Source organism: Patagioenas fasciata, chromosome Z, assembly GCF_037038585.1.
Source record: "Patagioenas fasciata isolate bPatFas1 chromosome Z, bPatFas1.hap1, whole genome shotgun sequence".
Lineage (NCBI taxonomy): Eukaryota > Metazoa > Chordata > Aves > Columbiformes > Columbidae > Patagioenas > Patagioenas fasciata.
In genome coordinates this window covers 19,180,980-19,198,294 of record NC_092560.1, presented here as the reverse complement: position 1 = coordinate 19,198,294, position 17,315 = coordinate 19,180,980, and the positions used below count along the sequence as shown (strand labels likewise).

Genomic DNA, 17,315 nt, shown 5'->3' with positions numbered 1-17,315 from the left:
TTTTAAAATGAGACTTAAAATTGTGTTCTTCAACAATAGAGTTCTAACCAAAAGGGATCCTTTGTCTTCATGTCCAATTTGTGTGGGCTTCTCTGGTGCCATTTTTATATGGCAACACACAGAACCCTCAAATAGGACTGTCAAAAATCTATTTCCTATCTGAATCTTCATAGGATGTTGTTTCTGGCATAAAGACATCTGCAATGGGAATGGTACTTTCTTGTTTGTTTTATATAATTTACTGATTAGCTTGGCAGATGTAAGTTGATTTGTGCTAAAGACTACTGAATTGTTTTTTAATTGGTTGCCTCTCATTTGCTACATTTCAAACACATTTTTAAAGGGAAAATGAAGAACTAATAGAATTTAGTTTGCACAAATTGCTGTATGTTCCCTGATGATTGCAGTAGCATGCAGCAGAATAGATATGGCAATTATTTTCACATTCTTTACTAATAGCCGCTATTATGGGTGTTTGTCTCTCTTCATCCATGTCTGCCAGGCTCTCTAGTTTTGCAGATCATTGCTGGCATCCCCTGCTTGGGAGTCAAAGCTCCTTCTGATTTTTCAAATTTGCGGGTTTTCAGACCCTTCGTATTCCTTGAAATTGTGTTTAGTTTGCTTTGGTTTGGTTTTCCAACAACCTACCCCTCAGGCCAGGAGTGTATTTTTGAGCTTCTTGCTTTTGTTTTCATGAAGGTGAGATAAACCAGAGTGGTAACTTTTGAGACCCTCAAGTTAATCTTGGAGGAAATCTCAGAAGGCAGATAATTCTTATTGAAGTTTATGAACTTGAGTAGATTTATGCAGTCCATAGTTTCTTCAAGAAAATCTTTCATCAGAAAAAATTCTGTGAAATTTTAAAGCATTTTTACGTTTGTTACTGTCAGCAGTCTCACAGGTAAAAACAGGGAGACCTAGACTTGCATTAGAGCTATTTTTGTGTTCAGTCGAGAGTCTGTTGACAGCAGCACTACAGCAAATACAGATAATTATTTTCTAGCATGTTTGTTTCACCAGAGTGAGTAATGATTGAACAACAAGGGCTGTGGAGGAGGGTGTCTTGACACAGCATAGATCCCCAGGTTCAGCTGTGTTATAAGGCATGAACTCTGGGGTTGCAGAAGTGCAAAATCCTTGTTGCCCTTTCGTACAGTGTGTCATATTCTGTTTCTTTCCTAAACTTGAGGTTTGAAACAAAATGTTAACTGAAATTTCCATGACTCAGTTTCATCCTACAGTGATTTGGAACAAAGTTATTTTTGAGATAAACTGTGGACATCTTTTCTTTCAGGACCAGCACTTGCAGATGTGGGAGAAGCCATGAAGGAGCTTTCTGAGGTCAAGGATTCTTTAGACATGGAAGTGAAACAAAATTTCATTGACCCACTTCAGAATCTCCATGACAAAGATCTGAGAGAAATACAGGTATTGCCTTCAGTCTGGCATTTTAATAATGTCCACTCTGCAGACTCTGTGTATGTTCAAAATTTATGTTAGTTGTTTAGTTTTAAATGTTCTTTGAGATTCACAAATGAACTGATCTTAGGCTCTTTTGGCTTGAGTTTTACTTTTCAGTTCTGTCTCTCTTGTTGATGATTTAGAATGGGACAGATCAAAATTCTAACATTTTTTTATGGTAGCATGTGAAGCTCATGCAAGCATGAACACAGCGCTCTATCCTTACCATATGAAAGCTCATTTCACTAAATAAATAGATGTTTCAATTTAATTTTCTAGTGTATGACATGTCAGTTGCCTATAATCTGGCATTACTCTTTTGTCTGTAGGAAGACTGTGTCTGAAACATTCCCAGGAATTTAGGGCACAAACACTGTTTGCTTGCATAATTACGTAATTAGTAATCCAAGAACCAGACAGCATTGACAGAGGAAAATCTGTTTGCCCGCATACTGTGGACGTGACCTAACTCTGTAATTGTGGAAATAAATGTGCCTCCCAAATTCAGCAAATTGTCTGTATATGTGATTGTTCTTCTGAGCTCAGTAAGGCTTTCATATTGTTACATTTACGTGGAAGAAAGATGTCTTAGGCAGTTGGATATAATTTGCAAAGTTGACAAATTTATAAATGTTATAAGAGATGACAAATTGATGCTTCTGAGGTGAACTGAACACCTAAAGTATTCATGCTTATGCTGGTAGCATAAACTTTTTTCCAGCTTGATGTAGCACCTGCTAAACAGATTGACATGAATGTTACATCAAGTAACAAACTAGAAAATCTGTAATGAAAGATAATATTAAGATCCTCTAGTGATCTGATGGAAACGATAAAAGTATTTTCTGTGTTGTTTTGTTTATGAGAACTGTTACACAGGCAAAAATGTACTAACTTGTGCTTTTAGTAGAGTTCTCTTAAACGTCTAGGGAAAAATGGTGGTGTTCGGGTAATTCTGCATCAGAGTTTAAAAGCTAGAAACTCGCTTGTCATGTATACGGATGGCAATTGCAGTTATCCATTCCATTTTTTAATGCTGAAGGTTTAGACAGCAGCACACCATGGCTTCTTAAATGATATGTAAAACCACCTACCTCATTTTTCTGTATTTCTCCTATCTGGGGAAAGGTTGATATACAGCAAACAGCATATGCTTGCAAATGTACATGGACTACCTGATTGCAATGCAATATAAGGACAGTGCTTGAGTTTGTGTTTTTCGTTTCTAGCATCACCTAAAGAAAATGGAGGGTCGACGCCTGGATTTTGATTACAAAAAGAAAAGACAGGGCAAGCTCCCCGATGAAGAACTTCGCCAAGCTCTGGAGAAATTTGATGAATCAAAAGAAATTGCTGAGTCAAGCATGTTCAACCTTCTGGAGATGGATGTGAGTTATCCCTTCTTAATCTTGGAGCTGAATCTTAAAAAGGGAAAGATACTGGTTCAGCAGTGAGGGCAGTCTAAGGTAGCCTAAACCTGAAAGACTCATTAAATCCATGACACCACATGCTCCTGTCACTGTACAGTGGGGAAGAACTTGCCTCCTTGGTGATCTCAGTGGGAGTCTCTGAAGCTATAGTAATGTACAGCATCCACACATAGGACTAATTTTATAGGTATTTTATAGGTAACTAAGCTAAAGAACATAAAATCTTTGTAGCATCATTGTGCTTACTAATTGCATAGTGTTACTTACAAAACAAAATATCTTCCTTCTTAGAATTATGTAAAAGTAATCATGACTTTTACTTAGCTGTGGTATTAGAGTTTGAGCCAGACTTTTGCTCAAGTGTTTGGGCTTCTGAGAGGATTGGTAAAGATCAGAGATGATGAACTCATAGCCCCATGGTCTCTGCTGCAGACAGATACAATAGTGAATAGGAAAGCCAAAGTTAATGTGACTGCTCAAATCTGACTCTACATCATATTTGTTGCTCACAGACTGGTTTAGGATTGAACATCTATATTTTTAAATATTCTATTTACAATTAATGTTGAAACTGTAAAATAAAAGAGAAGAAAAAGTTATATCTTTTGGAGGGAAAAAAACATTTTAGCTGATGTCTGTCTTAGAGATTTTGTGGTCAAAGAAAACACGCTTTAAATATTCCCATTGAAGTAAATGACTAGTTTTGTCCAAAGTTTAAATACAAACCTAATTTAATTCTTCATTTTGTTACCAGATTATTGTAGATGGGCCATAAAAAACTTCAGAATATTTGCATGCTAGAAATGAAATATAGCTGTGCTGAAATTGAAGAAGTATAACAAGTTTGTAAATTCAGTCCTTGTAGTAACATCCAATGCCACGTGGCTATAGAGTACTGGCCTGCATTACACCATGGCAGCATTGTCTGTTATGGGAACTGCTAGCAATTGTATTGCCCACACAAGAGTTCTGAATGTTTATTCCCTCATGCAGTAGAATGCTGTCTGCCTTCATTACAAATACTCTGCATCCAGGAGTATGTAGTGTCTTCTTGTTTTGGTCTGCCTCACAGGACAGAGTACAACAGAAGCATGACCATAGTACTGCTTCTTGTTTTGTGCCCTTCGAAGGCAGGATTGAAGAAGGTGTATTGTGCTCTCATTACAGTCTCATTTTTACTTTCATAGTTTTTGCTGGATGAGGTAGGTCTGTAGGCTGCTGTTCAGGCAAATCAGCCATGGAGACAATCAACGGAGAAGAGTTGCTGTTACCATTCCAGATCAGGTCATAACCATACATGGTAATGAATAAAGATTTATATGTAACTTATTTACAAACTACAAAGATAAATGAAGTCTTTAGAGAGATAAGCAAAACTGCCTTTGCAGTGTCAGTGTGCCAGTGGCCTTTACTCACTATTGCTGAGCTGCTAGTACTTGCCTATGATCTGATGTTTTAATGTCAACCCTCAGATTGAACAAGTGAGCCAGCTTTCTGCTCTTGTGCAAGCCCAGCTGGAGTACCACAAGCAGGCCACACAGATCCTACAGCGAGTTACTTCCAAGCTGGAAGATAGGTAACGCACTTTTTCTAAGTTTGTTGAATTGTTTTTTGTTGCATTTTTTATTTGGTTGGTTTTTGTTTTACAGAGAAAACTAAAGAGTGGAATAATGCAATGCTGTTATCTTTTGCAACATGGTAGTTGTATTTTTATGAAAACAAGGTCCCTTTCCTGAGGCAATTGCAAGTTGAGTTTTATGTGTTTTGGAGGGACGTATATTTCTGAGTATGGCTGAATGAGAACTGAGTTCAGGAATGCATCTCAGCTCAATAAAGCTGTTAAACGTGATTTAATTGCAAGCTTTTATAAATATGGGAAGTCAGTGGGACTTACAACTTCAGATTCCTTACCATTCCTCTATGTATTCACAAAGTAGTCTTTCTGAGATAAGATATTAATGATTGCTGATGAAAAACAGTATCTTGTTACATTCTTATCTACCTGAGCCAGGTAGTAAGACCCCATCATTTTCCACCTTATTAATACTCCTTTTTTCCAGCTTACTATCAGATCAAACTTGATGCAAGACTTAACTGAGTTTACTTACCTCTTCCATTCACTTTTCTGTAACTGTGAATTCTATCTTGGAATTGGTACAATATCTTTTCAACAGAATTTTAGAATTTTTAGTTTAGAATTTTTATTTCTATCAGCACAAAACAGATTGTACCTCTTTGAAACGTGTGAAATAATGTTTGTAAAAGTTTATCAGCTTCCCACACACATCTTTCTTCAAGGAAACAACATGCAGGAAAGATTTCTTTAGTTTACATGGTTCTGGAGTAATGCCCAAGAACAGATAATGCTCACATGCTGTGTAAAGGCAGTTTTTTTAATTTTGGATGATTCTTTGCTCTTTCCTGATGTCATTAGCATAGATCTAGTTTCTGGTACTGCTGGGTCTGTTTATTTTCTCAGAGCACACACTCTATAAGCTTAATTCAGTTCTATGTCTTAAAATTTTGTTGTGATTAGGAGCAGCACTTGTTTTGATAGTATACTGCACAACAGGCTGTTTCTGGATACACTTTGCAGTACTGTCTAAACAGCTAATAGAATGATTTTCAGCCCTTCAAAATGAATACTTCAGTTATTTTACAGAAGTATTAAAAAAACCTCAGGAGCAGGTGGGTTTTTCTGTAGTCCATAAGCTGCATCACAGAGTGAACATACATAACTCTCTCTGCAATAGATTTCCTGTACCTGCTCAGATAATCCTTTGCCCCTTTGAAACTTCTGTTAAATGGTCCATATCTTTGCTTTAAGTTTCAGCTCTGAATTGTTTCAACCTTTCAAGAACCTTGCTCTTCTAGATCTGCTGAAGTAATCTTTTGCATAAACTGACTGTGCATCCCTAATTGTAAAAAGGTCTGCTGGCTATATCATTCTTTGTCCAAACAACTGGGCACAACTTCAAGTAACATAATATGCTCCTTCCAGGGATTAAGCAGGGACATAGAGCTATTGCTATTTGAACTACATGTCTTTTGCCACTGTTGAAATGCAGGTGGCAAAGAATGCACGGCCCTGGATTTTGGGGTTTGTTTTTTTGACCATATGGACCAGAAAAGAAACAATGCTTTACTTTTAGGATGAGGAAATTTGTTACTGTTCACTCTCAGTGATGTCTACAGAACATACTGCCTGTTTTCTAGGTGGTTTTTAAAAGATGTGAATGTAACTTGTTCGTGCTGTTGTTTGGCATGGATAACGTCATCTAACTGCTAGGACTGTCCTGTTTAAAACATTGCCCAAAGAATTTTTTTTAAAAGATGAATTAGATTGCAAAACCCATGAAAAATTTTAAAAATGCACTCAATTCTTTTTTCTGGTCCCTTTAGATTAGTCTTCAAAACTTTCTTCAGGAACTGCAAGTGCAAGAATTTTCATTTTTCTTCTACACATTAACAGAAGGCAAAAACTTCCTTAAAATACCATGATTCCAGGAACTGGGACTTTAGAAACTTAGCAAACATTGGGAGACTTGCAATAAAATTAATAAAACCTGGAAGGTCAACAAAGGCTTTGCCTTTTAAACTCTCTTTTTCATCAAGCACCAAGGGGCTGCAGTTGTCAAGACAGGGTATAGTGACAGAGCAGCTGGGAAGCAGAAAGGGTTTCCTTGGAGATGTTTCTTAAGAAACATGGCTCCTGCTGGGCTTTTGGGTAGTTTATAGCAAGTCACTAGAACTGTCATCTAGTTCATAATCTGTAAAAAATGGTGTTTGTATGATCAAAGTATCAAGTGTAATAGAACTTGCTTAAGTGTTTATTTCTTCAAAACTTTCCTGTTTTAAAAAAGTAACTTCTGTTAATGAAATACAGCAAAGCCTTTTTATTTATTTTTACAGGTTAGTTGATTTATATTTTTAATATGCTTATGCTTTCGTTTATGCAGAAGAAAAGCAGTGATAGTGAGGAAAACCCTTGTTATCAGGGCCAAAACTGCTTAAGTTAGAAGCACATCTTTTCAAAAGATAAATCAAAATGTTCTGTCAACACCAAGTCTAGGCAGTTGTTTTGCATATGCTCCTCTGATTATGTCATCATCCCTTCCCTGGGTTTTACCATAGAATCTGAAAATGTACCCTTTCCCGGAAATTCTAGATTTCTCAATTAGAAGAATAAGTTGAAATGAATGGTGGATAATATTTTTGTTTTGAGAGTCATGAAAACTGGAGTTGTGTACCTTTGTGAAACAGGTATTACGAATTAAAAATGAATTAAGTCTGCAACTGAAGTCAGTACATTCCCACACAGTCTCCTCACAAGATGACAAGAGTTGGCATCGAGCAAGCAGTTAAGACTTGCCAGGGATGGAAGCAAAAATCTTGCTAAAAATGGGGATAGAGACATTTGCACAGCACTGCTAATCATGTAACAAGTTTTTCTCTGTTAGAATCTCTTTGTTATTGTTAGACAAAAGGAAGCCAGACAAAATTCTAGGTTCATAGAGAGAAAGAAAAATTAACAACAACATGGTATAGTCACATCAGGTGGATCTTGGTGATTTAAACTGGTGTTGTAAACAAAAACTTACTTCAAATGCCAAAACTTGTTTAGTCTGGATGACTGGTGCCTGAGAACTTCAGCTATGGAAATAAAGGTGTGTGGTGCATCTCATCTGTTAACAAGAAACTAGCTCTTGACATTTAACTTCATGTTTCGATAGAATAAAAGAGGCTTCATCTCAGCCCAGGAGAGAATACCAGCCCAAGCCCCGTATGAGCCTGGATTTCACAACTGGTGACAATACTCAGCACAATGGAGGAATATCCCATGCCACCACACCCAAACCATCAGGTAATGGCAGTAGCAACGTGAGAAGAAAAGCCAACTCTGAAGTTTTGCTACACTGCAGAAGTTTTTCTGAGGATTAGTTCTTCCATAATGAGGGGAAAGAAGAGTGAGGATAATGTAGGGGAGAACTATTTGAACTGTTGTTTCTTTGTGAGATGTTCATATCCCCAGACCAACAAACAGGGACAGATCATCCATTGCTTTAAATGTGTCTTTGGGTGAAAGGATTTCTTTCCTTCCCACCACATCCTGATGTAAATCTTTTACGTTCTTCCAGCTACAGGCAGCAACAGGATCTCCATTTGGCATTTGCAGCTGGGAATTGTCTTGTATAAGCCTGCAAACTGCTGCTAATCTCACTATGCTGGTGAGGACAGGGATACAATGGAGCAGGAGTGTGGCTTGAGTACTGTATGCTAAATTTTCCCTCATGCCACCAGTAATTTTCTTCTTCACCTCTTTTAGGTAGTGTCATGAAAACTTGTCTGTGCTAAGGCAGAGCAGACTGGTATTTCTGTCTCTTCAGCATTTGTGTTTTCCTCTTCAGAGAGCAGTATTTAGCATTTTGGGTTCTTTCTTTTGAAGTGTTAATAAGTTTCAGAGAAACATCTTCTTCTTTCACAATTATTAAATTTATGTTTGGCTTGCTTCATTCAAAGCTCCAGTCTTCTGTGTTCACTAGAGTTTATTTGCTAAGTCTTCTAAATTTCATCTGGTAGCAATAAGGATACCAAATATGCATTGTAGAGCTTGCTGATGCCAGCAAAACAGTCTTCATGACAAATAAAACAAAATATACTGTGAGTGATATGTACAGAGATGAAATAAGGTTTCACTACAGAATTTAATATATTTAATCTGGTATTTGAAAAAAATTCTCTTTTGACATCTGTGGAAATAGAATATTTTTGTCCTAAAATAGCTTAAGTGTAGGCCTTCTAGCTATAGTGAGTTGTTGAAATTAATATGCAAAAAGTTTGGACCTTATTCATTGTGATGCCAGTACCCATGAAAAAGCTGAAATATGTGTGCTTAGAAGTGCCATTACAGTGCAGTGACGTGTTGGTTCATTCTGATCACTGAAAGTACATGAACTTTTACTGTGGAAAGTCAGGTAACAATATAAGATTCCTTACAATTTAGTGCTGCTAAGTCCTGAATATTTTGACCAGTAATAATTTTGGTTTAATTAACACCTGAAGCCATAGAGACTTCAGGGCAGGCAGGTGCAAAATATGGGGGATGGGAGGAATATTTGTTAATTTCATATAATGTATGAAAATCAAATGTAACTAATGACCTATGATAACATGCATTAGCTATTGCAAAAGGTTTATGGTCAGATATTTGTGAACTAGAAAGCTTTCAATTTCAAACTTGTTCTGAGTCTATCCTGGTGGCCCTGCAATCAAGTGATTTGTGGTAATTGGGAGAAAATGTCTTTGGAAACCTCATATTAAAATTCAGAGGATTAGGAGCATATAGAGTGGTTTATAGTGCAGCTGTGCCAGTGCCATTTCCAAATAAAGGACAAAAATACAGTCAGATCTTCACTGTTGTTTTAAGCTACCTCACCCTACCTATGTGAAGTAAATAGACAAAGCATCTCTGTGCCAGTAAAGCTGGAAATACATTGGGGATGTTGCTTAATTTTTTGTGTTTTGTAAACAGACAAAAATTAGATTCCAAACTGATCACAGCTGTGCTTTTAGGTGTGGGCTTGACTGTATCTTTGTTCTTGTAGAATTCTCAGACATTTACTAACAGTCACATATGAAAACTGAAGGCTGCCAAAAGCCGATAGCTGTCTTCTGATGAAGTTTAGCAGTCCAAATTTAGATGTTCTCAAAGAACTGTCATCAGCATATGAGTGATACCATAAACAGCAAAATCTGTAGTAGGTACAACGGTAAAAAGGATGCTGTAACTGTCGAGATTTTTAAGCACTTGTTTCTTTGTGTTTCTTCTTCATAGGTGTTCACATGGATCAGCCATGCTGCCGAGCTCTGTATGACTTTGAACCAGAAAATGAAGGAGAGCTGGGATTTAAAGAGGGTGATATCATTACCCTTACTAACCAGATTGATGAAAACTGGTATGAGGGGATGCTTCATGGCCAGTCAGGTTTCTTCCCCATCAATTATGTCGATATTCTAGTTCCATTACCCAATTAGGATGGCTGATCCACCACCTCTGACCCAGAGAGTTGTGTCAGTACCACTGCTTTCAAAATGCTGCTGCTTACACCTTACAAGTGCAAACTGCAGTGGTTAGAGTAATTGATTCCCACTGAGCATCTTTGGTTTACTTATTGTCATACTGCATGGTGGTGATGCGTGGTATCTTCTGAGCCAGCGTAGTGTGGGTTAGTTTGTTGGCCATGCTGGTGGTAACCAGAGCTGTTACTGAGAGGAAGATGGGAAGATGATGGCAAGCAAAGCAGGTAACTCAATGAAGTAGCAGGAAGTGAAGGTAGTATTGGGAAGGTAATGCCTATCACCACTGTATTACTTTTCAGTCTTAGTTCTCTATAAAAGGAGGGAAAAGTTCTTGCCATTCCATCTTTCCCTTCGTAATGATACAGTTCACACAGGTCTAACATCGACGAACCAGAATTGTATCTTCCAACCAAACTGGCTTGCTCTCATAGAGACAACGTAAATGTAGACCCTCTGGTTTCTCGGAAAGCAAACAACTGTATTGTGTGTCTTGCTGCTCTCTGCTCACGTTTATATACTTAGTTATTGTTAAAAAGGCTTATTTCCATCCAGAGGTAAACTGTAAACCATAAAATGGGGATTGCTATAGTAAAACCTTGGACCACAAACAACCTGAATTTGCCCTTCAGGAACTTTGAGCATGCTCAACAAAATGCCAGTAAGAGGGCAAGATGGGGAATAAAACTGGCATTTGTTAACTGTTTCTTGTCAAGTCTTTGCACAAAATCATGCTGCTTAAGCACCAGATATCCTTTGTAAACTAATTCACCGAGGAATACAATAACCAACCAAACACAACCCTTGCTTCATTTGTTTCTGTCTACCATGTGTTCTTCAGACATTATTTGTGCATATTCTGCCCTCAATGAGGACTAAATAAAACTTATCTTTTTGTGTTGAGCAATCAAAAGACATGTGGCTGTATATGCAAAAACATTTCCCATATGTTTAGTTGGTTCTCTTGTGTTCCTCCTTCCTGCACTTTGTGTGTACAGTGCTGTGCCTAGCTTCTTGGCATTCTTTTGGTAACAGTTGCAGAAGTTCTGTTAGTTTAGTTATCCAGAGTTCTATTTATCTAAATTGTACAGACTCTTTCAGAGGTTTAATGTGCTGCTTCGAATGTGCCACTTCCAATACTGGATGATGTGAAATGAAGACAATTCCCTCCTGCTTAATGTATAAACTATATCATGGAAAGTATTGATATTTCAAATAAATGCTGAGACAATAACTACAAAAATGTTGTGGATTGTTACTTTGTTGCTTTCAAATCTGTTATGCTAAATTCACCTAAGAAGAATTTAATTTCAGAGAGCATATTCCTCTTTTCTTGCAAATGTGAAAAATACTTTTTTGTCATTATCATATTGCTTCAGTCAGTTAAACCTCATACTTTAAAATGGTCCGCATAAACAAGATGAACTGAACACTGAGCACATTAAATTAATGTCATGGTGACCAGCATGCAATCTTGTGGATACAGGTTGTTTCTCATTAAAGAATGCTGGAGTTCACAAAACCCCTAGAAAAGCTTAAAGACATGGTAACTTATCACAGAATCACACAGCATCACAGAATGTTAGGGATTGGAAGATCATCCAGTCCAATCCCCCTGCTGGAGCAGGAACACCTAGATGAGGCTACGCAGGAAGGTGTTCAGGCAGGTTTTGAATGTCTCCAGAGAAGGAGACTTTAATTTTCTCATAATTTTCTTTCATATGACACAGCGTTTTATTTAATTTTATATTCTTTGTTGTACACATATGGTGGTGGGTTAGCCTTGGCAAAGAGCCAAACACCCACCCAGCTGCTCACTCACTCCTTCTCCTTATTTGGAGAATAAGAAAGTTCATGGATGGAGATGAAGACAAGGAAATTGTTTACTGGTCACTGTCACAAGCAGAACAGACCTGATTAGGAGAAAAGTAGTTTATTGTCAGTTAAAGTAGATCTGTGTAGTGAGAAACAAAAAACCATTGAAACAGCACTTTTCCTGCTTTATTTCCCTAACTAAAATTCACTTCTTCACGCTGACTCTTCCCCACCAGCAGTGCAGGAGGATGTGGAATGGGACATTTATGGCCAGTCCATAACAGCTCCTCTCTGCTGCTCCTTCCTCCTCATGGTTCTCCCTTGTTCCAGCAGTGGGTGCATAGGCCACAGTGTGAGTATCTGCTGGTGTGTCGTGGGCTGCCTCCTTCTCATCCTTCTTTGACCGTGGTGTTCCTCTGCTCTTTCTCACTCTTTTATTTTTCCCTTTGTCCTCTCTGCCCAGTGTGCTTTACCCTTTCTTAAGCACGTTTTCTTTGAGGCACCACCATCTCGCTAGAAGGGCTCAGCCGTGTCCTGCAGTGGGTGCAATGGAGCTGGCTGGAACCAGCCATGTCCAACACGAGGCAGATCCACCCGCTCGCAGAAGCTGCCTTGCAGCCCTCACTGCCAGCACCTTGTCACATAACCCCATAGGCCTGCCTAAGGGATGTCCCTACGTGCGTTGACAGAGACTCTTGACAGAGTAGAGCAAGATAGTTGCTGACAGAGATGGAGACTCATTCAAGGTTCAGTTCAAAGTCAGGCTGGACGGGCTTCTGAGCAACCTGATCTAGTTGAAGATGTCCCTGCTCGTTGCAGGGTGTTGGACTAGATGACTTTTAAAGGTTCCTTCCAATCTAAACTATTTAAAACAAAACCCAACCATATATATATATATAAATATATAAAAATAATTACAATCTGGCCTAAATCTTATGACCGGACTGTTAAGTAAGATATCGTCAGTGACTGGAAGTCATTTGTTTCAAACCCAATGGCTCTGAAGCTTTAAACAGATGCATTAATGGTGACGTGCTACAGGTAACAACTATGCTACAGCTAATTAACTATGTTAATTATCAAGGCTTGGCAGTCACAGGTAGTGCCACTGGATCTGAGAGACACTTTTCTGGCCATGGCCCACACCTGTTTTATCAAATTATTATTTTGTAGTGTTTGTGGAGGACATGCAAACATAGGGCAACTCTCCTAGAGCTGATTTTATGTGATTTAGAGCAAAAGGATTTTGGGTGTGCAGTGCTGTCCCGCCCCGCTGGTAGGGCCTATTCTTTAAGATGCAGGGAAATGCTATGTCTTTCAACAAATGGGGCCAAAAGGAACGCACAGAATAGTAAAAAATCTGTTAGACGCCTTGACATGTTACACAATTCTTGGCAGTTTTGTATTGCTCTTTTCTCTGTCTCATACAGGTAATCCCTGAAGAACACTTTATTCCTTGGGTGGTAAAATCAGAATCTGACTTGGCCAAGACAGAGATTGCCAGGGCTGACAAAAGTTTGTGTGCAAGCCAAAAGAGTTTGCAGGAACAACCACAAGTCACAGTTGAAGTGCAAAGAGTAAATTTATTTTCGTTACATTGCTAACTGGAGGATCTCTGAAAAAGCACCTAAGCACCTGGGCAGAGATACACAAGTGGGAATGCAGGCACTGCAGAGCTCAGTCCTTTCTGATGATCAACAAGCCTGCTGTTTTCACCTGTATTTCAAGGATTCAAGCAGGCATAGTTTTCTGCTGTGCTTTGATCTTTCTCACAGCAAAGCAGGAATCTCAAGCATATTTGATAAGGTCCCTTTGAGTTTCTCACAGGACTATGTTATCTAAACACAGAGGTTCTACTTGTCAAGCACACAAAGCCAGAAACCAATTAGTGTGATACATGTTTTTCTCTAGACCTAAAATGCAGTTGCTTGAGCATATATACAATTCTCCTAGCCAACCTTCTGTTCTGTTCCCACAGTTTGCATCTAAAGCTTCAGTACTAGGACAAGTGGGGTCCAGGGATTGGTAGAAAGCAGGAGGCACTTTGCCATTACGTCTCTGTTAGTTCAAAGCTTTGCCTATGGAGCCCTGTGACCATTTCCTTCTAGAAGCACATAAGGCCTGTTGATGGAGGCAACGGCCTTTTTTCACTGGCAGACTTACAACATCTGTCATCCTGCTTCCTAAGGTGTATGTTTTCAGAAACATTTCAAAAATGTTGCATGGCTTCCTAACTACCAAATTTGGCTGTAGAACTGCTGCTCCCCACAGAGGAAATTAGGAAGTCTTCCAGCACTGAGCTGTCAGCTGCTGAATATAGCTAAATGGTTTGGTTTGGTTTGGGTTTTTTTTTGGTATGTGTTTTTTATTTGTGTTTGTTTGTTTGTTTTGTTTGTTGGAGGGCTGGTTTTGTTTTTTTGGGTTTTGGTTTTGTTGTGGGTTTTTCTTTTTTCTCATGAACCTGAAGTTTCATGAAGGTTTTACTTTCTTAGACTTTCTCATTTATTGCAAAGTGAAACTTTGTGAAAAATATTGCAAAAATACTTAACAGTTCCCTAAATAGTTCTCCATTAAAATAAAGAAGTGATTGAACCAAATGAATGTGCTAGGGTTTTTTTCCTCTTTTAAAACATCCCCTTCCCTTCAGAAACAAAGATGATAGTCACACCCAGAATTTTGTATTTGAATCTTGGCTTAGTGATTACACAAAAACTCTACAGATAATGATACTGCTTTTCCCACATGAACTACAAGACTTGAAAACTGCTATGAGGATGTATTTCCTAGTTTCACATTTTTAGGTCTTTCAAATGGCTATTGCTATGCTGAGTAATAGTTCTTCTCCAGGATCTACCCTAAGCTTACCATATCTACAGGCAGAGGAGCCCGGCTGGACTCATGAAAGCAAGGAACAGGGTACATGCAGGTCAGTGTGCAGACAGATGGGTCTAACCAGCATAGGAGTAGGCTGAATTTGAGATGGACAAATGAACTGATGAATTAGGGTGCATTCCCAGGTAACAGTGAATAAAAATGTGTGCATTCTATAAGAATGAACTTGATCTTAGTGTTCTGTAAAGCACCAGTATGTTGTCTTAGACTTAAGCTCGGAATTTCTAGAATGCTCCACAATCATTATGTTATTACCATTCGGCCTAAAATGTTGCAGTAGGCGGGAACAGCTCTGCGATATATTTTTGCTGCTAAATTCCAAGCTATTTACCTTTAATTGTATCTCTTTGGAAATAAAGCACAGGAGGGCATGTGAAAGAATCAGCAGCTTCTGGAGGCTCTGGAAAGCTCCATCAGCTCTGGGACTGAAGCGGAGATCCTTTCCCTTCAGCTGCAGCTGGGGCTGACAGTGTGTGAGCTGAGGTCTCTGTTTTAAGAGCCCTCTCCTGCACTCTGACTGATTTGGTGGGGCAGCGACAGCCAGCCTTATGCTACTTGCACTCACTTGCACAGTGCTCAGGGCTTGTGACTTTCATTCTCATCTTCACCTTTCCTGAAAAGAAACACTAACAAGGCAGAGAAAGAAAAGGGGGCTCAAGCTCCTGTGTCTCTGCTCACCTGCAAGTTGCGAGGCATCAGGAGGGGCTGGGCAGCTCCCTGACAACATCTGCTTTCCCAGTACTTGGAGAAACACACTGGTGCTTCCTTGAATCACTGCCTGAAACTGGAGAATTCAGCAGTTTACCCAACCACCATCAACAGGGCTGATCTATGGGACTTTGCTGTCCCTCAGCAGTCACTGACCTGTGTCATGTCCTTTGCTCAGAGCATCCACATGGGCGGTGAGGTCCTGAAGTAGGCACCAGTTGTAACTGATGTCACCAGGAGAGTTATTTTACTAGATTTTCTAATGATCCCCATAGTCACTCTGTCTCCTCCCACACCAGAGTGGCAAGAGGTTCACTGAAGGCAAAGAGAACTGGTCCAGAGAGAAGGCATGGCTCCAAATGGGGACTCTTTCCCCATGCCTGGGGGATTCTGCATATCCCTGGGCTATGGGCATGCTTGATACCCCACAGCTACTTCCCGTTTCTTCTCCCTGCTGCAGTGAGCACCAACAGCAGGCTTCATGGGCTGTGAGAGAGACCTCTCATAGGCCCCTGTTAGGGGTACTCTAGATGCTGTCCTCCCACCACATGGAGACCACATAACTTGGTCTGAAACCATGTACCCATCTAATGCCTATACACAAATTCAGTGTACTGCATAAACTCTCTTGTCCCATTTGCAGGCCTCTATTGTGACGTGTAACCTTCATACTGTATAATATCTCTTCGGGGAGACTTGGCATTTCCCTTTGCTGAAGTTCATGAAGTTCCTGTTAATCCCATTTCTCCAGCCCATTCAAGTCCATCTGGATGCTAGCACAATCCTCTGTATCAGCTGCTCCTCTGTGTTTTGTATCATCTGCAAAGCTATGGAGGGTGTACTCAGCCTAATAATCCAGACCATGAATCGTAGAATCATAGTGTCATAGAATGGTTTGTTTTGGAAGGAATCTTTGAAGATATATAGTTCCAGCCCCCCACCCCACCATGGACAGGGACATCTTTCATTATCAGTTTGCTCAAAGCCCTGTACAACTTGAGTTTGAACATTTCCAATGATGAAGCATATGTAAATTCTCTGGGCCACCTGTTCCAGTGTCTCACCACCCTTATTGTAAAACAGTTTATTTCTTATGTTCAACCTATGTCTACCTCTTTCAGTTTAAAACAGTTGCCCCTTGTCCTGTCACTACAGGCCCTGCTAAAAGTCTCTCTCCATCTTTCTTATAAGCCCCTTTTATATATTGAAAGACTGCAATAAGGTCTCCCTAGAAGCTTCTCTTTTCCAAGCTGAACAACCCCAATCCTCTTAGCCTCTCTTCATAAGAGAGGTGTTGCAACCCTATGACCATTTTTGTGGCCCTCCTCTGGACTCACTTTAGTGAAGATGATGAACAACATTGGTCCCACTATTGGTGGCTGATGTATACCATTTATGGTCGGCCTTCAGCTTGTCATTGTGCTGCTGCACATAATCCTCTGGGCTCAGTCATTCAGCGAAGTTTTCAATCAATCTCAGTGTCCACTGCTCTGACTCATACTTTATCGGCTGATTTAGTCAGATGTTAAACTGCAGAAAATGTTATACCACAGGAGTCTCAAAATTATAAATTGACTTGAACATATCCAAGTGGAAGGGTTTTTTTGTTTGTTTGTTTGGGGTTTTTTTTTGTGAAGAGGTGGAACATACTTAGTTTCCACTGAAAATAATGAAGTCACAGCACTGTAAATTTAGCTAGTATATGCTACACATCAGAATATTTGGATATCTACAGGCTTTCAGTGCTTGCTGTAGTGGCTGCCTTCAAAGCTTGTATGTTATGTGTAGTAAGAGGTAGGCTAGTTACCACTCTGTGTAGCAGTTACGACTGTAATGGCCAACAATATGAAGTACCTGTGGGGTACAGAGGCATCTAATGGTGGAAGTGACAACACACTGCTTACAAAATTACACTGAGTTAATGGCATAAGC

At 39.3% G+C, this 17,315-nt stretch overlaps 1 protein-coding gene across 1 annotated transcript in view; it reads left to right on the top strand.

Moving 5' to 3' along the window:
• SH3GL2 (SH3 domain containing GRB2 like 2, endophilin A1) overlaps positions 1-11,211 on the top strand; it is a 94,660-nt gene extending 83,449 nt beyond the window's left edge. Inside the window, exons 5-9 of the mRNA XM_065860787.2 lie at positions 1,295-1,428; positions 2,691-2,849; positions 4,364-4,467; positions 7,625-7,755; positions 9,727-11,211. Coding sequence (XP_065716859.1) covers positions 1,295-1,428; positions 2,691-2,849; positions 4,364-4,467; positions 7,625-7,755; positions 9,727-9,926 — 728 coding nt within the window. The 3' untranslated portion in view covers positions 9,927-11,211. The remainder of the gene's footprint in view (positions 1-1,294; positions 1,429-2,690; positions 2,850-4,363; positions 4,468-7,624; positions 7,756-9,726) is intronic.
• The last annotated feature ends 6,104 nt before the right edge of the window (positions 11,212-17,315 follow it).